At 55.5% G+C, this 20,022-nt stretch overlaps 7 protein-coding genes across 7 annotated transcripts; 4 read left to right on the top strand and 3 right to left on the bottom strand.

Moving 5' to 3' along the window:
* Positions 1-79: 79 nt before the first annotated feature.
* B0H18DRAFT_1080822 (type 2A phosphatase activator TIP41) lies at positions 80-1,153 on the bottom strand (the record flags this gene model as incomplete). Its single annotated transcript, XM_048031285.1, has 4 exons — positions 80-235; positions 287-460; positions 512-776; positions 828-1,153. The coding sequence occupies 4 exons, from the start codon at positions 1,151-1,153 to the stop codon at positions 80-82; spliced, it is 921 nt and encodes a 306-aa protein (XP_047900837.1).
* A 158-nt stretch (positions 1,154-1,311) lies between these two features.
* Positions 1,312-3,414, top strand: B0H18DRAFT_965113 (dynein light intermediate chain). The gene is made up of 6 exons (XM_048043234.1): positions 1,312-1,591; positions 1,882-1,944; positions 1,993-2,277; positions 2,330-2,688; positions 2,746-3,098; positions 3,128-3,414. Exons 1-6 carry the CDS (start codon positions 1,384-1,386, stop codon positions 3,285-3,287), a joined length of 1,428 nt encoding a protein of 475 aa, XP_047900836.1. The 5' UTR covers positions 1,312-1,383; the 3' UTR covers positions 3,288-3,414.
* Positions 3,415-4,075: 661 nt separating this feature from the next.
* Positions 4,076-5,639, top strand: B0H18DRAFT_1080820 (MFS general substrate transporter; the record flags this gene model as incomplete). Its single annotated transcript, XM_048031284.1, has 7 exons — positions 4,076-4,116; positions 4,179-4,368; positions 4,436-4,519; positions 4,573-4,707; positions 4,759-4,970; positions 5,087-5,172; positions 5,230-5,639. The coding sequence occupies 7 exons, from the start codon at positions 4,076-4,078 to the stop codon at positions 5,637-5,639; spliced, it is 1,158 nt and encodes a 385-aa protein (XP_047900835.1).
* Positions 5,640-5,774: 135 nt separating this feature from the next.
* Positions 5,775-7,436, bottom strand: B0H18DRAFT_1080819 (glycoside hydrolase; the record flags this gene model as incomplete). The annotated part of the gene is made up of 9 exons (XM_048031283.1): positions 5,775-6,122; positions 6,181-6,267; positions 6,319-6,397; positions 6,457-6,589; positions 6,641-6,732; positions 6,782-7,077; positions 7,104-7,158; positions 7,203-7,288; positions 7,389-7,436. 9 exons carry the CDS (start codon positions 7,434-7,436, stop codon positions 5,775-5,777), a joined length of 1,224 nt encoding a protein of 407 aa, XP_047900834.1.
* A 1,729-nt stretch (positions 7,437-9,165) lies between these two features.
* On the top strand, positions 9,166-12,430 carry B0H18DRAFT_965099 (uncharacterized protein). The gene is made up of 11 exons (XM_048043233.1): positions 9,166-9,276; positions 9,336-9,865; positions 9,988-10,210; positions 10,273-10,409; positions 10,430-10,703; positions 10,727-10,832; positions 10,865-11,008; positions 11,029-11,119; positions 11,149-11,274; positions 11,336-11,592; positions 11,621-12,430. Exons 2-11 carry the CDS (start codon positions 9,346-9,348, stop codon positions 11,987-11,989), a joined length of 2,247 nt encoding a protein of 748 aa, XP_047900833.1. The 5' UTR covers positions 9,166-9,276; positions 9,336-9,345; the 3' UTR covers positions 11,990-12,430.
* Positions 12,431-12,936: 506 nt separating this feature from the next.
* B0H18DRAFT_1112209 (WD40-repeat-containing domain protein) lies at positions 12,937-14,391 on the top strand (the record flags this gene model as incomplete). Its single annotated transcript, XM_048032784.1, has 8 exons — positions 12,937-13,032; positions 13,099-13,245; positions 13,306-13,444; positions 13,496-13,668; positions 13,722-13,888; positions 13,945-14,031; positions 14,091-14,169; positions 14,221-14,391. 8 exons carry the CDS (start codon positions 12,937-12,939, stop codon positions 14,389-14,391), a joined length of 1,059 nt encoding a protein of 352 aa, XP_047900832.1.
* Positions 14,392-14,659: 268 nt separating this feature from the next.
* On the bottom strand, positions 14,660-18,772 carry B0H18DRAFT_503 (uncharacterized protein). Its single transcript, XM_048038341.1, has 4 exons — positions 18,537-18,772; positions 17,276-18,487; positions 15,968-17,220; positions 14,660-15,907 (listed from the first exon to the last, which is right to left on the bottom strand). The coding sequence occupies exons 1-4, from the start codon at positions 18,657-18,659 to the stop codon at positions 14,929-14,931; spliced, it is 3,567 nt and encodes a 1,188-aa protein (XP_047900831.1). The 5' UTR covers positions 18,660-18,772; the 3' UTR covers positions 14,660-14,928.
* Positions 18,773-20,022: the final 1,250 nt, after the last annotated feature.

Below are 20,022 nucleotides of genomic sequence, written 5' to 3'. Positions count from 1 at the left end.
GCACTGCCAACGCCAATTGATTCGTCGGACAGTAGTCAGAAGACAAGGCGTGTCACTCACCTGCTTCAGTTACGCTGTACTATTTTAATACGGCAACCTCGGTTCTGGTACCAAGCCCTTTCCACTTCGTGCCGGCCCCAGCTTGCTGTGAAACCTCTGCGGGCATCTCGCTGAGGATCTTTGCGATCCACATTGGGTCGGTCAATGGCGTCAAGTCGTCGCGCTTCGGCAGCCGCTGTGACACCCCTATGTAAGCAATGGGGCGAGATGAGGAGTCGACACTCACCTTCTTGACCCAATCATATGGTGCCTCCCACCCACTCGTCTCTCGGACCACCAGAGGCGGTGAAGACGAGAAGGAGTGATATATTCGAGTATCGTGTGCCCGAAAGAGGACGTTATCCACTCGGAGAGTAAACGCGACAGGATGAAAACACATGTCGGCATCACACGCTTTAGACTTGGATGTTGAGGACATTGAAATACCATGCCCAAATGAGGACGTACTCACTATTCGGACAAGCAGGTGAGATGAACCGTTATCGTGCAGCTCATCTTCATACAACGGGATTTCGGCGTAGAAGAGGATAGGGTCATGGCGAGTAAGCTCAGCCAGCGGGATGGTGTGCGTCGCGTTCTCGGGGTCTGCAGGTACCCATTTGGCCGTGATGGACGAAGAGGGCAGTACGTGACCACTGTAGATCGTCGTGTACGTCCAGTCATACGGCTTAGTAGGAACTGTCTCGGGCATTGGAAGCTGAGAGGACGGCCCTGTTCTGCCGACCATTGAGCGAATCCTTTCAACATCGCGATGTTGATTTACGCACCTGCTCTTCAGCCACGCATCCGCGTAGCCGACTTTGACACCTCCATCTCCGCTCTCCAGCTCACCGTTCTTCACACCCTTCAGGGCCTCTTCCGTGCCAAAGGCATACGTCCATCCGCTGGCTTTGTGCACAAGCTCTAGTGCATTGTTCCCGAAAGTCATTTCGGGAAGCGGTATGCCACCGACCGCCGCCTGCAAGGCATCGAGCTCATTTGCGTTAGAGATGGGGTTCGTGCGCGCAGTGATCTCCCAGTCTCCCATCTTGACGGTCCGCGAATTGGGTGATTCCTCGAGGGTATGGCGTGGAACAGGCACTGCAGCCGCCATGATGACCTCGAAGTACGTCGGAGGTCGGACGACTGAGGATGAGGCAGATCGCTGTAGGTACGCCGTCGCGGATGGTGTGCGCGTCGAAAGAGACGCGTTGCGGGGTTTGAAAGAGAGAGCTGCCACTTCGGTTGTAACGCGAATTTGGCTCTGCGCTCGTACATCACGCTCCCTGAACCATTTCCGCTTGTTCTGCGAGGATAGTTCCTTCGGACAAGGTGCGCAACGATATGGACGGTTCGCGTCCATCTTCTCCAGATGCGCCTATCCAAGACCTATGGTCGTCGATCCTCGATTCGGTCTCGCAGTCGCGTTCACTCCCAACGAAACAGGTATTAGTGCTCGGACAACCTTCCACCGGAAAGTCCACCTTGGTTTCTGCTCTGCTTAAGAAGCCACCTGTGGATGCAGATAAAGGAGACCACCGTTCGGACTTGCGTTAGGCTATGAGTGGGCTGATGTGAAGGACGATGCGGATGAAGGTGAGTCCAGCGAGATCTGTGGTCCTTCTCGAGTTCTCGAGCTCACTGACGCATCGTTGAGCTCAGACACCTGGCGCGACTATCAGTATACACTGTCTCATCGTCATCACTCTCCCATACCGCGCTACTACCTCATTTCCTCCCTCCCCGACATCGCTACCACATACAGTGGTGCTCGTCGTGCTTGACTGGACACGGCCGTGGACCTTTGTGGAGGAGCTGGAGACATGGCTGGAGTGGCTCGAGAATGGGCCAAAGGAGATGGTGCACGAGAGCTTGAGATAGTGCGTGAGGAGAACCATGAACGATGTGAGCCCATCTACCCCAACCTACTAACAGTCTGACCGTGTGGTCCAGTACAGGCATATTTGCAGCACTACACGGAGCCCTCTGCAGACACAATACCTGCGACGTCAAGCATGTCCGGAACCGTGCTGCCACTAGGGCCTGGCACATTAACACATAACTCGGCGGGTGTGCCGATTATTGTAGCGTGCACAAAGGCCGACCTCATCGACGAGAATAACGATGTGCTCGGGCCTGGAACCTCAGGGATGGGTGGTATGGTGAAGGGAAAGGGTGGAGAGTGGGAGGAGCGGACAGACAGCATCATGCAGGTTTTGCGGACGATCTGCCTGAAATGTAGGTGCATCTTCAAGGTACTCCAGCCTCTGATGACTGACATAATGCTCAGATGGGGCGGGCTTGTTCTATACAACACCCCTCCCAGACACGCTACAGGTCTTGCGCCAGTATGCCCTTCATCTTCTCTTCATGCCTCCAGCGCCGTCACCCACGATGGCAGGCTCTGAAGCCCCAGCACCCGTCCGGAATCCTTTCCCCTTCCCACACAAACCGAACCCCCTCGACCGAGACCGTATCGTCGTTCCTGCAGGATGGGACAGTTGGGGGAAGATCGGCGTACTCAGAGACGGTTTCGATGCGAAGACCTGGGGAGAAGCTTGGGAACGTGATCTCGATCGCGATGAGGGTGAGACTGAGCCGGGAGCGAAGAAGACGTATGCTACCCTTGTGCCCGATCAGGGTGCCAAGGTGTGTGCATTCGTCCGCGATGGATTTCCAGCTACTGACGCAGTTTTGGCGCTTTAGCCTCCGCCGCTACCTCCTTTCAACAACCCTACACCGGAGCAGGCATTCTTGGCGAAGAACTACGATGAGAATTCGAAGAAGCCAGATCGGGATCCTCGAGGAGCGTTCCGGAACCCCACCGACAATGTCGCTGCAGGTATTGTTGGCCCCATGGGCAGCAGCAGCTTCAATTTGCCGAACGTCGAGCGTGCTCTTACAGAGATGGAGGGCGTAGCAGGTGGCGGATCGAGCTCTCTTGGCACGAACACGGGTCCGGACGCTGGTCGGAAACTCTCGAGTCGAACGTCCGGTCGGCCTCCGCCATCGACACTTGCCGTACCTCTTTCCGCTTCAAACTCTCGGTCAACCGCACCGTCACCCACCTTACTGCTGGCTCGCCAAGCCCAACAGGTGGTCAGACGCAGCACGAGGTTCTGCAGAACTTCTTCCAGAGCTTGTTGTCCAATAAGGACAGGGCGTCTGGTGCCGCGGTTACGGGTCGGACGACTTCGCCCAACTCCAAGACAAACGGCAATGCCAGCGGGACGGACGAAGGAACTTAAAGGCAGTGAAGTATGTTCTGTGCTCTCTCTTGGTTGGGATAATACGATACCATTCTATGCATTATTGGAAACACCTTCTCACTGGTGGATGTGCGGTGCTCAGGTGCGTTCTACAGGACCTTCCTAATCTGGACCTCACACTTCCTGTTGGTGGGATCTGAGCGGATCAATGGCCATTACACTCTCGCCAACTCGGTGGATCAATGATGGATGAGCTGGGGATCGCGCTAGCGATTTATCGATGACCCTACAGAGAGGGTGACCAACTAAAGAACGACCTGGACCACTTATGTCTTGGCCGGGGGCCCTTCGGTCATGACGGTCCTACTTACAAAGATGATCAGTCAGACTCATATGTTGTCTGGCTGGCAGTTCCGCCCCTCTTGTCCTCTCACCCCAACTCTGACGCTGCCCCTCTGCAAGACATGGAATCCCACGAACTGCCCGAGGCGGGGATCCATGGCCATCAACCCGCTTTGTCCGATCCTAGGGCTGAGCTACCTGACGACTTGAACCAGACGACTGTGTCAACAGGGGCCGAACCGTACTTGTCTGTGCGCCCCGCGTTCAGAAGAGGGCCTTCCGACGAGACCATCGCTGCCTGTGACGTTCATAACAAAGAAGACGTGAAGTCAGGGGCGTATGCTGCCGCGGAATACGATCGTCCAGCAGATTCTGGCGCGGCGGGAAACGTGAATGAGGCTTATGCGTATCCGCCTATTCTTCATGAAGCTGTAGTTCCAACTCTCGAACCTCTCATTGAGAGTAAGAGGATGCGCATCTTGCGTATGGGTGCTTCGTTCTTCACACTGTTCCTTGCCGGATGGAAGTCAGTCCATCCCCTTTAAATTCATCCAGGCCAGGCTGATTGAGACGTTTTATCTGTTCTAGTGGAGGCTCCACTGGTGCTCTCATCCCCTACATCGAGAAGGCCTTCGCTATAACCTACGCACATGTCGCCATCTTGTTTGTCTGCACGTTCGTAGGTTACCTGGTTGCAGCCGCTGGAGCTGGAGCTATGGCGCGGAGAATTGGTTTCGGTTATGCGTTCTGTGTTTCCGCGATCGTTGAGTTGGCCGGGGTATGCTGTTGCGTCACGCTGCATCGTGGTCATGATGTAAGGGGCTAAGATTAATTCATTTGTTTAGAACATCATCAACAGCTCGCAGCAGAAGAGTTTTTCCGTGATGTGTTTTGGCTTCTTCGTCGTAGGAACTGCTTTTGCGACCCAGGTCCTTTTAATTTGCCATGATCGCGACGAACCCGAGCTCATAGCATGCGACAGCTTGGACTGTGTAACGCGTACTTCGCTACCCTGCCCAAACCACTTATGTGGACCGGCCTCTTGCACGGCATCTACGGCTTGGGCGCGTTTGCAAGTCCATTAGTTGCGACCGCTATGGCGAGTCGTGGTATCCCGGTAAGTTTCCTTCTCATTCATGTTTCTCGACTGACACCCGGCTGATTTCAGTACCACTTCTTCTACCTGACCAACGTTGGGATGAACATCCCCGTCCTGGCCTTAGCATGGCTTGCTTTCCACGACTTGCATTCCCTTCCACAGCATCCCGCTGAAAATGGGTCAGAAAACGGCGAGAACATGACCAACTCTGCGATCAGTGGCGCTATTCTGAAGAGCCGTGCCGTATGGACGTTATCCATGTTTCTTCTGTTCTACGTCGGGTACGTGTTGAGCAGTCCCTCAGTGTCTTACCATGTTGATCGTGATCGCAGGGCCGAGGAGTCTATGTACGTTGCTGTTTTCTTGCGGTGTGCTCGTGAAATGACGTATTGGGTAGCGGTGGTTGGATTGTATCATACACGCTGGAAGTGAGAAAAGGCAGCCCGGAAGGAGCGTCCTGGGTGGCTTCGGCTTTCTATCTCGGTGAGACGGTTCTCGACTTTCGACTGTTGTAATCTGACTCGCGTTTTTATTGCACAGGTGTCGCGGTCGGCAGGATCGCGCTTCCCGCCCTTAACATACTCATGGGGGAGCGACTCGCGGTCTTCGTCTATCTACTGTGCGCCATCGGTTTGGAGTTCATGGCATGGTGGATTCCCTCCTTCGCATCCACAGCCGTGTGCACGGCTTTCGTTGGCCTTGCTATCTCCACGTTCTACACGGCTGCGATCATAGCTGGCGGGAAGCTGATCCCTCGCAGCATGCATGCGGACGCTTTTGCGCTTATAAGCTCCATCGGGCAGAGCGGCAGCGCGTTGTGGCCGCTGGTGGTCGGTGTCATGAGCACGAGGAGTGGTATTTGGGTCGTGGAGCCGACTGTGGTAGCGCTTCTGGGAGCGCAAGGTATTTGCTGGGCGTTGGTGCCTCGCGTAGCCAGGAGGACGGAATGAGCGATCATTTCCTGCGTAACGAAAGCCCAAAGCAGATATACAATAGACGGATCAGCACTCAACAACTCATAGATGCCCCATAAATGTGCGTTCGGTAGCTGTGCTTTCCAATAGATCCCCAACGACCTGATCTACTCAGTCAATAATGCCCACCCAGGGATTGAAGTTGTAGTAAGAACATCCAGTCTGGTTCACTTGGAGACTACCGTAACCGCTCTTGATCGTGGTATTATCGCGCACGATCTCAATATACGGTATCTGAGAATCTTCGGTCGGAAAGGGCACGCTGCCTATGCTAGCACCAGCGGGAGCGTCCCAAGAGAATGAGTTCGACCCGATGTACAGCTGTACGCTGGCCTCGGAGCTCAGCAGTGCCAGCGCGAAGACCGCATCAACTGGGAATCCGTAATTGCGGGGTGGCGAACCAGTGCTGCATGTTGTGTCCTTTGGCCAGCCACGGTACCAGAAGATGACTTGATCATCCTGTTCATCATGATGTCTCAGACCATTGAGCGAAGATCAAGATTTTAACCCTACATACCGTCACCGTTGGTGCGCCACCGGACTTGTACCAGCTGATGAAGTACTGCGATACGTTCCTCCAGTAGGTATGGGGGAAACCGTCGACCTAATGAATAGATCATCATAACGTCAGTGAGACGGATGCACAAATGCGCACGTAGTTCGGGGCCAGGTCACCAAGATCGACGTTTGAGTTGATTTCTCCGATGTAGTGAGATTCGGCGTAGTCGTTCCAGCTACACCCAAGGTTGGTTTGAGGCTTATTTCCGATAAAAGGCAGAACTGGTGTGCTCACGTCACGATCTCAACGATATCCGGGTTGACATCCTGGATCGCTTGCAGCCACCGGTAGTACCATAATGTATCGCTCAGCTCGACCCAGTCGGTATCGTTCGTTCCAAGATTCTTGAACTGCCAAGGAGACACAGCTTCACAAAGTTCAAGCCGATATATCATGTCAACAAGTGAAGTTTCCTTACACATGATGTAGGGGCCTGTACGGTCGGACTTCACTACCGCCTGATATGCGAGGTCCGTGGCAGTGGTGAGGTTGGCATCGACATCAGCGGGCCTTTCCACGCTGTCAATACGAACGATAGGGAGGGGTTAGCGAGGCTTACCAGGACCACCAATTGAAGAAGCCATCAATGGACGAGAACGTGGACATTAAGGAATTCGCATCGCTCGGGTCGCGGTAGGTCGTGAACGCCGGTGCAAGAATAATTGTGATGCCGTCAGCAGCCAGAGTGGACTTGAAGTCGGACCAGAACGAGTCGCCATACGATTCACCGGAGTAGGTAGACACTAGAACGGCGTCGTTCCATGTATACATGGCTGAGCTGTTAGCATACTTCTGGACGATGCTAACCATGTCGCTGCTCGCCCAAGAGTAGGACATGTCGAACGAAAAGAACAGCTTGAAGCCCATCGGGCCTCAGCGACGCTAAAGGCGTCCACGAGACGGTCGACTTCATAGTCATTCTGAGCATGTTGAGGGCTATAGGGCATCAGCATCTATAGGAGGTATGCGAATACAATCACTTACCGAAGCCGTCAATCCCAATACCAGCGGCGGTGGTTATGTCACTCTGCCAATCGGATGCTGCATAGGAGTACGAGTTTTGTACCTAATGCATTCCATGCTAGCCTTGAGTCTGAGTCTCGTAGAAATTGGCACAGTATACCGCCTTACCATGAAGTGAGCGAAAACACTGCGGCTTCCGTCACCTGAACCATGGCAGCACCCGCCAATAGCAGAGCGAAATGTATCGCCATGGTGTAGGAGATCTGGGCTCACTCAGGACGGGGTGGTACGTACGGTCGCGAGGCCCCGACGAGGGTCTATACAGGCTTCACGAGAAGCGCTTCCTGGAATCTGGAAGACGTTGCATAAGCAACGTGAACAGGTGCTATGTATGGGATTAGAGCCCGTGGGCAGCTGGCAGACCCTCGGCAGTGAAAGTGGACATGCGGCCTGTACACCCATGGCAGATCATGGGCATGTCGCCCTGATGTTCATCGCGGTTCCAAGACGTCAATCACGATTCAACATTTAGATCTAGCCTCGGGCCCCGTACAACAATGTGACTTTGCCGCTGCTCAACGTGCTCAACCACGGTCATTCGGCCAACCTTATGTCGCGGCACAGGATACTGCGGCCGAGCGGTTATTGCACAAGTTACGTATACTCACCGGTATAACGCTTGCAATCACGGCCAGCGTATAGGCTATACGCTGCCCCAGTAAAGTCCGAATATTTCTAGGCAACATAGCCTGTGTACTGTGTGAAGGTGAAACGTGCGTCGATACATGGGCCGAGCTGTGACATCAGACAGCGTGGACGTACATCGCTGGTGAGCATGCGTCGACATCAGCAGTTGCTGCAATGTTACATACATGATAGAAGTTCGCAATAATGACAATGTGGATCGCGCCGCTGCGACTCACGGGAGTGCGAACCTGGTAACTGGTTGATGCAGACTCCAGAGAGTAAGAACAATAATGACAAACCGTACATGGTTGGTATTACAATGAGACTTGCCTGACATTGCGAGCTCGCATCCCGATACCATCTTGTCCTCCTGCATGAAGAGCTGCTGTTATCTTCGTCTTGACACCGAGATTGATGAATGTCGCATCCGAGAGCTCGAACCATTGCATGATGTTCCACCCCAATTGAGGCTGGAGCGACCGGACCCACTCCTGCTCCAGAAGTCAGTGATAACGACGCTTTCCTGCAGATCTCTCAGTCTGGCAAGACCTGCAATGCACTGTGGATGTTACGATACACGGGAACACTTTTCCTTGACACGTCCACCATCGCTATGATACGGACGTCCGGCGTGAGGAAGCGCGTCGTGACAAACCAATAGTGGGACCGCCCGGACGTTCAGAACACCAAGCAAACGGGCGGCGGTTCTCGGGCTTCCGTGATACTCATACTGAGTGTCGCGCAGCAATATCAGAATTTGACTGGCCTCAGATTGACGTTCCTGGAGGACACTGTGTTGGGGGGATGAACGGCCGCCTAGTACTATCGCTTACTCACCAGATGCACAGCAGAAATGTGACAACCCGATATGCGTTTGTTGGATAAACAGAGATGTCGATGACAACTGAGGCATTCGGTTGCACAACTGTCGCAGACTATTCACAGAAAGAATTGTACGGACGCACCAGATGATGTATAGGTGAAAGGACAAAGGTAGATCTCCTCGTTGTATAGCCAAAAGGTCTGTGCACGGGCTTGCCCACGCGAGGGCAAGTCTCACTCTTAGCTTCAGACAACAGACTCCAAGGAACCCATCTGAAGCCAGATTACAAGCACGCCCGCAACAAGTGTGAGCTTGCGATTCGAGCAAAACAAGACATCAAGCAGGTCCCGCCAGCTGGCTGGGTGGCTGAGACGAGCCAGGGATGAGTTAGAGTCAGTCGCGCAGCCGACGGGCGTCTTTGGAAGCCAACTGCCTGCTGACAAAGCGTGCCACTTGTGCCTTCACACCGCGCTCTCCTTGTCTACGTCTCCCTCGTTCTGCCACCGTCCTTTGTCGACGCCCGCAACGATCTTCCCGCTCCCCTGGCTTTCTTTCCATCTTCTCTACATTCCGATTCCAACGTTAGTTTGCTGCTCTTCTCTCCGGCGCAGAACGTGAAGTCTGATCTCGTGTCTCGCAGTCTTTCAGTCATGTCCGCACCCGCACCCATCACGTCCATTCCTGAGCAGTCCGGCAACTCTCTCACCAACCCATCACGTCTGCGGTCCAGGAAGACTCGCATTGTTAGGCGGCGGGGCCGTGCCAAGTTCGATGAGAGCGACGAGGAGATCGAGCGGGAGGTGACTTCAGACGATGAATCCGATGACGACCACTCTTCTCTGGCATCGGCTTCAGAGTCTGAATCCCTATCAGAGGACGGCCATTTGAACGGACGCTCAGAGGTCGTCACTCCCAGTACGACCCAGAGCCCTCCTCCGCTCGATATTGACGGTCGTACGCCTCTTGCTGGGTCCAAGCGTACGTCCATAGCGGCCGATTCTGGCCCTTTTGTTGCGGCCACCGACTGGGCGGACATGGTCACCGCCGAGCATGCCAATGGCGCAGAGGAACTGCCTGTCATTGACTTCGCTGACCTCGACCGTCAGCGCATCGACCAGCACCTCATCTCGCCTCATCCCGCGCCGAAGAAACCTCGCAAACAAGCCAAGCGTGCGCAGGCCAATCGCGCTTTCTGCTCCACCAACATCGCCTCCTATACGAGAGGTCCAGCCAGAAGAAGACAGGCGCTGCCCAGCTCGGAGCATCCGCACAGGAATCTGCTCCGCCTCGAGCTCGAGGACAAACTGCGCGTCAAGCATATCAACAGCGGCTTGAGACTGATCCATCGTTCGTGCCAAAGGTTGGCGAGTTCTGGGGGCACGATGACCGACTGCTGGACAAGGATCTTCGGAGCTTGAGTGGATGGTGGAGGGGGCGCTGGCAGTCACGAGGCCGCGGCCGAGGTGCGCCTCCAATGCGTGGCGGGAGAGGGCGGGGTGTCTTCTTCGGGGGCAGGTTTGATGCCGGAAGGATCGAGAGACTGAGCCTGCCCTTGCAGAGGAGGTCCTCCAGTCGAGAAACGTGGACCACGACGGCTTCGAGGAGATGAAGCGTCGAGACGAGAAGCGCCTGGAGGTGCAGCGCTCGCAGGAACAGGAACAAACCAAGCAGCAGCAGCAGCAGTCTCCACAGGTGCGCTTTGGCCGCAACGTGGGTTCGCCATCCGCGGGAGAGGTGGTTTCTTCGGTGGCCGTGGTCGCGGAAGTTTCGCGCGTGGCGGCAGCGGTAGCACTTCACCAGTGCACGCGGTGTCTAATATGCCTGCCGCAGATCGTATCTGGTTTGCAATGAAACCCGAGCGCATGTGGACCAAGCAGCACGAAGCTTTCCTTTACTTTGACACGGCTCTGAAGCCGCGTCCAGGTATGGGACCGGGCTATCGTGTCAAGCTGCCAGGTAGCAAGGATCACGTCGTCAGGGCGCCGCCGAGGCATACTATCGCAGTCAGGTTGGGTTCACCAGTCCCGTCAGTGTTTCACCGGAGGATGAGAGAAGTGACATTTGTCATTCGCCTACCACGCCGTCCAGGCAAGGAGAAGGCTATCGAGGACCTGCACCTGCACCAACACCGGAGATCGTTGCGAAGAACCAACGACTACTATGGCAGAGCTCAGCATAGAGGAGGTATTCACAGTACGACCAAATCTAGTGCCCAACAGGAGGATCAACCTGTCAACATCGCAACCTCAGCCTTCTGCGAACCATATCGACTCGGTGACAGCCGTATCGTCTACGACTATGGCGCCGCCTCCGGTATTCCAGTCCCAATGCAGAGGTCATTGTCGAGTCCGAGAGTCACTTCATTACCATCCGCGTCAAGCGCCCCTCGCTCTGACCTGTTCGCCCTGCAGCCGCCGGTGGTGCGTCCGAGCAGCACGACTCGAGTCCGCAAGTCAAGGAAACAGTGCTTCGCCGTGCATCGATATCAACGCAGTCGTCCTCCGTGCCCGCTGCACCTGTTCTCCAGGCCGACGACCCGCGCCGCCTGTTCTCCCGCCTTTGCAAACCAACTTCTCTCCGTGCCTCAGGCCTCCCTCCCCCTATGGTTCGCCTTACGCATACGCACCTGCTCTCCCCCAGGCGTCGGCCTCAACCAACACGGCATGCCATACGAGCTCGCGACTGGTCGTCCTGTCTACCTCCATCAGCCCACGCCTCCGCCGCCGCCGCCGCCGATGTTCACACCACGGCCGGTGATGTATACGCACACCCCGCATCCTTCCATGAGCGCCCCCTTCGTCCCCGGCCACATGCACCACCCTTCCCACTCCGTCGCATCGCCAGATCCGTACGCGCAGTCACACACACCGCCCGTCCAGTTATTGACCCTTCGTCTGGTGTGCCATCTTCACACCTGCGCGCCAGAGCAGCCGCATCGAGATCCGTGCGCCTGTGGACACGGCGGATGGAAAGAAGCACTCTTCGCGGCCTTCCGGGCTGCGTGTCTCGAGCTCTGAGTCAGTGGGGGCATCTCGGTTTGAACGAGAGGCAGCCTCTGACTCGCGGCCAGAGTTCGCAGCGCCTAACGGCGACGCGCAGTCTGCGAACCCGTCTGTCTTGCCCCAGGGAGACCCTGCGCTAGCGATGGGCTACTACCCGCAGCAGTACTACTACCCCGACCCTTATGCCTATCCTGCGTACATGGACGTGTCTCCGCAGGTCATGCCCTATGAGATGTTCCCCTCGGACCACCGCGCTCACCATCAGCCCCAGCCCCCTATGATCTACTACTAGTCGCTCTACCTTGCACGCTCTACACGTCGCGTTCTCCTTTTCTCGTGTCCCTGTTCTTGTTCCCGGTTCTGCAAAGTGCTCTATCATGCTCGTGTCGTGCAAACTCCGCTCCGTACTCATCCATCCATCGTCAGAGGTCTCTGTTTCTCATGCCCGTAAATACTATTATACGGTCCAGGTAGTTGCTGCCATACCCTCTAGTACTCTCTACATGTTTGTTGCAGGCCATGGCCGGCAAGCCCCCTCATGACTTGACATTTATATTTTTGCCTTCTGATTGTTTCTGAACTTCTGCACCTGCTCTCTGCTACTGTTGGCTTTACATTCTTGTCGCATCCATGGCCAAAGGGTTCAATAGATGTCATTGACCGCTGAGAAGTCTAATAGGTAGGACGCAGGCACTGTTTGAGAATTCGATGGGGCCGCGAATTATGTAGTGGCAAATCGCGATGCAACTGAGAGTTTGACTGCAACAATAATGCGTTGCATACAGTCACGCACTGACAGCAAGCATCTCTTTCGCTAGCGGTGTCAATATTGTCGTAAATCTACTCGATTCGAGTACAACGGGCGTACAAGGCAGTACAAGACGTTCAATATTTGGTGAGCGCTTGTACCACCAACATCGCTCGTGGGCGCCTCCTTGAGCGACTCCCAGTCGTTCATCGACATCTTAAAGCTTGAAGTTCCGAACACACGTCGAACATCGCGTCTACGGTGACCAGCCTAACAAGGCCTCATCGTCTATTACTGTATGTCCTATCATCTGGCTCTGTTTGTCTTTGATTCACTCGAGGCAGTCGTCTTGCATCAGAATCAACTTGGTCCCGCCGTTCAACGTTCACCTCTGGTGCGACCTGACAGACCTACAGCAAGAAACTAACGAAGTTTCCGACGGCATAGAGCAGCCCTTCGATCTTTAAGGAGCGGTACACTCAGTGCCATCAATGTCTAACCAACCAACCGCGAGTAAAGAGGAGGATGAGATTGCACCTCCACAGCGACCGCCCTCTCCCCTCCACACACCACCTTCGCTGCGAGAGGTCTCCATGTGAGCTACTACCAATCCTTTATATTTGAGACTCTGAAAGGCCCATTCACTTGCTTAGGCCCCCACATTCTCTGCATTTCGGCCTCGCGACATACGGATACAATCACCCCAGTCCATGAACCATGTCGCTTGGAGCTGTGATGGCAAGCGGCTAGGAGCAGTGGGGATAGACAAGGCCGTCCGCCTTTGGAACCCAGAGAAAAGCGTACGTCCGCAAGTTTGGGCATCTTGGTATCCAGGCGTTTGACGCGTCCTTGAAGGTCAGATGGAGCTTCGAGCGGCAACTATGTTCTCAGGAGGGTACCAAGACGAAGTCGATTACATAGCATGGAATCCCACACATCCCGACCTCTTCTGCGCTTCCGGGCAGAAAGACCGCAAAATCGTGTTCTTTGATACACGGCGTAGGTCACCTTTCGATCGGCTGTCACTTGCTGGCCTAATATCTTCTGTAGAGAGTCGTTCCGTACAGTCTCTTCAATTGAGAGCCTTCCCGGTTCAGCTCAACTACTCTCCCGATGGAAAGACCGTGCTCTATACAACATCAGGGAAGCAGCTGTACGGGATGACTTGCAGCAAACAAGGTGAAGAAACGAAAGAGCAATGGCATCTGTGGGACAAGGATCCGGTATGTGACAAATGTTTTGAGGACTAGCTTTCCGGATCTCACCATATCTGCAGATTCCCGCTTCTACCGTGACATTCAACCACGCTGGAGATGGACTCATTCTGACCCATCAGTCAGAGGCAACGATCCGGATTCTGGATTATCCTTCCCTGTCAATCGTGCACGCGACGCCTGCTCACGTAGGAGGATGCGTCGCGGCTGCTCTGGATCCACGAGGCAGGTATGTGTCTTGACGTACTGGCTACCCAGGAACCACACAGCTCATCCACGTTGCAGATACCTTGCATCGGGTGGTCACGACTCCATCGTGAACCTCTTCGACCTGTCAGAGTGGATCTGCACGCGTACAATCACCGCATGCGAGTGAGTCGTTCTCCTCTGAGATAGCAATGTCGTACACTCACCGGGGCACCCCCTCGCAGTAACGCTATCAACGCACTCAGCTTCTCCCACGACGGAGAGTTCCTGGCAATCGCGAATGCAGGCTCGTACATTGACATCGTGAGTTCTCTCGGATGCACCGTCGAGTTTTCTCTGGCTGACCGCTCCCAGTGCGCTACGGAGACGGGTATACCGTTGCATCGAGTCCCCGCACTAGGATCCTCTCCCACTGTTGCTTGGCATCCGTCCAAGTACGTGATTGCATATTGCGGGCAAACCAAGATCAGGGAAGGTGGTCCTCCTCCATCCGCTTGGATCAGTCTTTTCGGCCCTGGAATGTAAAGAGCATCATCTCAGGCAGCTATATGCAAAGCCTTGTGGTGCTGGGAGTCCGACTACTTATACAATTGAACGGGCTACGTGCACTTGTGGAGGCATTTGGGAGGCATATTTACAGATGTATAACTCGTGCTTTAGCACGTAAACGAGCGACGGGCGTCCAGGCGCTCAACAATCGCGAGGCTATTGTACAGTAGGTTTTCTAAGGACTCGAGCGGACACTGTTCGCCCTGTCTACCTGGAACAAAATTCCATCGTCGAGATTGAGAGCTCTGGCACAGCAGGGCAAAAGAAAGCAAGCAGAGAGGAAAACATCGACAGCAGAGACAAAACTAGAGAGGGAGAGCATAGGGATAGTACTTCACAGTATAGCTATACTGATTTACACAATAACCGATGAGGAGAGAGGAGAGCATAGCATAGACACGTCACCGTAGAGAGCAAGCGTGGAAAGCGACGAAAGCGTATCGAACAAACATAACTCACAACATAATGGTATCAACAAGAAACAGAGTTCAGCGAATCGAGAGCGTTCATTCGTCACAGGGCGAATGTGTAACCGAATCCGTTGTGCTGGCTTTGCGAGGGAGGGCGGACGACCACATCGGGGAGCGTCTCAGACTTCCGCAGCGCAGCGCGTTCTTTCGTGGTGTCTTTTCTTGCGAGCCTCAGGGGCTTCAAGCCCTTGCCTTTCGGGTTTGGGTCGGCGTTTTCGTCGTTGACGTGCTTGGATTTCTTCCCGATGCTCAGCGCGCGTATCTCTTTGATAGGTGAATTCACGTCCCTGTCCTGCAGGAGCGAGAGCGGGCGCAGGCCTGGGGGCGACCCTTGTTTACCATCGACAAATTCCTTAGCGATCTTGTGTGCCCTGCTCTTCGGCATGAGCGGTTTCACTGCGCGAGACGGCCATTGAGAGATAGACTTGGACGCAACTGCGGCGGGCTTCGGCGCTGGCGGCGAGTTCTCGTCTGACTTGATGTAGACGATACTCGAGCGGCGGCTAGATTTCGTGCCGTTAGGGAGCTGAGGGACGGGCGGGGGAGGCTGGTAGGACGAGGGCCTCGAGCGTGTCTTGGACTCGTGCGGCGTACTCTCAGCCACGGGACCGGTCGTGGTATCGAAGTCGAACAGCGTAACGTCCGACGCCGCAGACGACGGCGGCGGTAGGCGCAGTTCCTGGTCTAGCGCAGTGATCAACGTCGCGAGGGAGTTACGAGCCGGGTTGACGTTGGCGGGGACATCCTCTGGAGAGGGAGGCGGCTGGCCGAATGTGCCAGTCGACACCGGGCGAGCCTCAGCCTTCACTACAACAACAGGGGAAGTAGGCCGCAGGAGCTCCTCGCGTTCGTCGACCATGTTCAGGCCGGAAATCGCGTTTGTAAACATCTCACCGCCGTAAACGGTGTTCCTCCTACTGTCACTCCCCGTCGCAGCTGTGTAATGACGAACGGCACCCTCGATGGCCTGGTTCAATTCGTTGCGCCACATCGATAGGGTGTGCAGACCATCCTTGCCAAGGCTAAGGCTACAATTAAGTCAACCTTCTCAAGCATGAGCACATCACCCTATGGAAACGCACCTAGGAAGACTGAAGTGGTTCCTCTTATGCGCAGAGATCTTCCGATCACGCTGCATAGTCTTCGCACGACGCGCGGGCGGAGTCGAGTGCAGTTCCGGCGAGGGGAATTCAGACGACAAGCCCCCAAGCTCAGAGGGTACAGCCTTGTGGCCCTTAGACGTCTTACCCAACTTCGTGTACTTGCTGCTTGTCCTGCTCGCGATCGACGCAGGTGAGTCCCACGTCCACTCACGCACCCTCACATCAGAACCGACCATCAGGCCAGGCACGAGGATCGGCAGGAGGCCAGCGGAGAGCGCGTCGATCTCGGCGACGTTGTCATCGTCCACAGGTCGGAATGAGTAGTTGATCACGGACGACGAGTGCGACTGGGTCTTGCGGTGGGTCAACAGCTTCGCCTGGCGCTCCCTGAGCTCCCGCATGGACGGGGGAGTTGGCGGCAGAGGCAAAGACGGCGGCGGGCTCATCGGGAAGTGAGTCTCGCGGGGGTCCTTGATCGAGGACACCGAGCGCGTTCGTAGGTGCTGAGACCCACGGGAGGCTTCCTTGGGCTCGGCCTCGACACCAGTAGCTGCACCGACGGGAGCGTCATCGAACGAGGCACGTCGATCCGGCGACGGGGGCAGAACCATTTTCGTTGCGAGAGTCGAGTAGTGCTTCTGCGCGATGAAGATCTGCGACTGCAAGTGCGCCTCAGCGGAAGCACCGGAGTAGTAAGACGATGCCTTCGATTCCTTGCGCGTGCGGTGCTGTCCGAACTCTGCATAGTTCTCCGACTGCGGCGTGGGCGGGATCGTAGGAGCATCCTCCTCATTCTGGATGGGGAGCGGCGGCGTGAGCATCGGCTCGGGCACGTCGTTGATCGGGAGCACAGACAGCTTGGGGACAGGCTGGAGGAGACCAACTGCACGCTGCAGTTTGTTCTTCCCGTCAGTTGCGTCGCCATTGGACACCCAGACGTCACCGCTGCGACGGCCTTCGACGACGGTCACGCTACCACTGCGCTTGTACTCGTGAGAGAACTTGAACGACGGCGCCAGGCTTGTGGGGGAAGGCGCACGGTTGGCAGCAGAAGGTGGCTCGCTGTATGTCTCGAAAAGACCGGACGGAATAGGCAGCGGCGATTTGCACAGAACATGCAGAGCGAGGAGAGGAGAAGACATCGTAACCGACAGAACAAACAAGATAGACACAGCGGAGGACGCAATTGGAGAGGAGAAGTTAGTGATCAGCAGGTACGGGGTCGAAAACACCTGTCAGACAACGAGTTAGCAAGGTGATATCCAGAGATATATAACTTTGACTCACGAATGGCAACCAAATGGACGCCAGCCACGCGACAGTCCGGGGCACGTCGACGTCGACATCACCAGAAGAAGTAGAAGACATGCTTACTTGCATCTTCTCAGCATCGTACCCATATCCACCCAGAACAGGGGTCTCAGTCATGATAGGCGTGGAGCGAGCAGTCGTAGACGGGAGCAAGCCCACATCAGGGCCAGGTGTGCTGGGGGACGTGATCGGCGAGCTCGGACGGGTCGCAGGGAACGACCACGCCGAGAGAGTAGGCTGGTAAATCGACGGCTCTGTGAGCCAGGACGTCTGGGAGCCCATACGATCGCGTGGCTGGGAGCCCAGCTCGTGCGGGGTCTCAGCGCGCCTGAACGGGTCTGGGTCGTTGACGAGACTGTCAAGAGAGTCGGGCGCATTGCGGTAAGGCGACGGGAGCGGGGGAACCGGGGGCACAGGCGAGTCGCGGCCGGTAAAAGGCGTGGCGGGGTTGAACCAGAAGGACGACTTCGGCGGGATGGAGGGATGAGACGCCGCACCCGCTGGGTTCTGCATGATACGCACGCTACCGTTCGACGGCCTCGCGGAGTGGTGAGTCGAGAATGAGAACGCGGAAACGGACTCGCGGTGGGAGCTCGCCCGGGACGTGATCCAGGAGCTACCGTCCTTCAGAGCGTCGATGTCTTCGGTCGCAAAGGATGGGCGGGGCTTCACCTCAACCTCCTGAGCCGGGGGCCAAGGGTCCCGGATATCGTTGAGCGTGGCGAGGTTGTGCCTGATCATGACGAAGGTGCCCATTAAACATCCGAAGGCAACTGTGCTGGCAACCGAGATAGTGGTTGAATATGCGAACAGTCCGATGAAGAAGCTCGGGACGTTCGTTGCAGCCAGCACTGCTGAGATCGCGGTGCCAGTAATGACGAGGAGGGCGGTCGGTGCCCAGATCATCCAGTGGCCCTTGCCAAGGGCCACAGAGCGACCCATACGGACGTGGACGAGCGTGAGCATGGCAACGATGAAGAGGCATGTCTGCCTGAGAGTCAAGGCTAGCCAAAGCCTGACAGCGGAGGCAGGGTCCGAAGCGGCATCGTAATCCTTAGACGCGTTGAGGTACTCGTTCACAACTTGCCATGTGAAGAGGATGAGGGATATGACGTCGCATGCTGCGAGCCAGACGTGGCTCTTGTCTGCCGGGGAAAGAGAACGGAAGTCAGGAAGGCCAAATTCAGACTGTGTGTGCTGTCAGCGTGAATCAGATAGAGGAGGGAACAGGACGTACAGGACGGACTCGACGGCTGAGAGGGTGAGGTGGCAAAATGGGAATGACGATGCGGAGAATGACGAAGGCGGAAGAGAGGAAGGACAAGAAGGCGAGGACAAGAGCGGGGATGAGAGGGATCATACTGTTCGTATTCGTAGATTGTCCTAGGGTCTTGAGTGAGCGTCGTTTGCGGTGAGCGTGAGGGGCGTAAGGCCTTCGTGAACCGTCGAGCAGAACCGAAGTCGAGGTTGAGGAGGACGAAGAGGACAAGGAGCACGTCGCACCCGCCGCCTTTCTTCTCTCCCTCTCGAACCGTGGTAAACTGCCGCATTTGCCTCCAGCCGTGGACCCACACAGGCATACACTCCCACAACATCGCGCGACACGCCCAAGGTCATGTGAGCGCGTGCATCTTGTCCCCGTCCCAGTACTTGCTCGGCCCTCTCCCTTTGACGACGCCTCCAAATGACGTTGGACTGCATTATAAGTACCTGATTATCGTCCAGCTATGAGTACGTCGAAGCTTTGTAAATTGGTGTTGGCAAGTGAACTATCGTCGGAATATTCAAACTCGGATGGGTGCACATCAGGTTCGAGTAAGATACTAGTAGTATGCCAATGTGCTCACTGCCAAGGCCTTGCCGTCACTCCTGGTTGAGAGGCTGCCCAATTATTGGGGCCTCTGAATATTGATGCATGATATCCGAGGGCGGGTCCTCGCAGTCTCGCACAGCCGATCACCCTCTCGGCCTACACGGGCAACATCAACACTACCTGAGTGGCACTTCCTCCTCAAACTAGACAATGTGTCCGCAGAATTGAGGTCATTGACTTCGGGTGAGCAATGCGGTTCACTTGCTAAAAACCAACGGACTTCGTATCAATGAGAGGACTCGCTCCTGTGCATTGCTTGCGATCACAGTGCCTCCAGAATGCAATTCACGACGACTAAAGGTGAGGCCTTGAGCTTGAGGTCCGATACCGTGAGTGGACAGCCTATGTAAGTACTCCTCAGCTTGCTTACGTACCAATACTAAACCCATTCGGCCAGCGCGTACTCTTTCTGATCGAGAGCTCGAGGAGTTCAGCTGGACTCTATTGGAAGCACGCCCGCACTGACTTCTGTCGTGGATTCGGTCATGCGCCTGTAGAGTGCGGTGGGTGAGTCAAAGATTACATTGCATAAGTACATACTACCTGGTGATCGCAGAGTTCCTGTGTCTGGTGACTGTCACCGTATGTGAGCGATCCTGTCTGGGGTACAGAACTTGGGTGGTGTGACTCGAAGCCTCCTAGCCGTGCATTACCCGCAAAATCCACACTTGCGACCAGTTGACCACGAAGACATGACTGTTAGAGACGTAAAATCTGCGATTTCGTGCTCAGTATGAGACCCGTTACAGGTGACCTGTCGGTATCATATTTTCCGTCGCCATTTCGACCCGACGAATGTGCCGGATGATGCTGAGGAGTGGGCTAGCGTGGATGTGTTTGCTGGGATGAT

This window comes from Fomitopsis serialis (genome assembly GCF_022376445.1).
Source record: "Fomitopsis serialis strain Sig1Antser10 chromosome Unknown B0H18scaffold_1, whole genome shotgun sequence".
Classification (NCBI taxonomy): Eukaryota; Fungi; Basidiomycota; class Agaricomycetes; order Polyporales; family Fomitopsidaceae; genus Fomitopsis; species Fomitopsis serialis.
The sequence above is the reverse complement of the archived record's forward strand: the minus strand, read 5'-3'. Positions and strand labels throughout refer to the sequence as shown.

Excerpts from the sequence above, each read along its gene's own strand:
- B0H18DRAFT_965113 (XM_048043234.1), top strand. The coding sequence starts at position 1,384 with ATGGACGGTTCGCGTCCATCTTCTCCAGATGCGCCTATCCAAGACCTA. Across the intron at positions 2,689-2,745 it reads TGCCCGATCAGGGTGCCAAG|CCTCCGCCGCTACCTCCTTT; the intron begins GTGTGTGCATTC and ends TTGGCGCTTTAG. Across the intron at positions 3,099-3,127 it reads AACTCTCGGTCAACCGCACC|CCCAACAGGTGGTCAGACGC; the intron begins GTCACCCACCTT and ends TGGCTCGCCAAG.
- B0H18DRAFT_965099 (XM_048043233.1), top strand. The coding sequence starts at position 9,346 with ATGTCCGCACCCGCACCCATCACGTCCATTCCTGAGCAGTCCGGCAAC. Across the intron at positions 10,833-10,864 it reads CTGCACCAACACCGGAGATC|CTCAGCATAGAGGAGGTATT; the intron begins GTTGCGAAGAAC and ends ACTATGGCAGAG. Across the intron at positions 11,275-11,335 it reads TTGCAAACCAACTTCTCTCC|GCGTCGGCCTCAACCAACAC; the intron begins GTGCCTCAGGCC and ends GCTCTCCCCCAG.
- B0H18DRAFT_503 (XM_048038341.1), bottom strand. The coding sequence starts at position 18,659 with ATGATCCCTCTCATCCCCGCTCTTGTCCTCGCCTTCTTGTCCTTCCTC. Across the intron at positions 17,221-17,275 it reads CGTCCATTTGGTTGCCATTC|GTGTTTTCGACCCCGTACCT; the intron begins GTGAGTCAAAGT and ends GTTGTCTGACAG. Across the intron at positions 15,908-15,967 it reads AACCACTTCAGTCTTCCTAG|CCTTGGCAAGGATGGTCTGC; the intron begins GTGCGTTTCCAT and ends TTGTAGCCTTAG.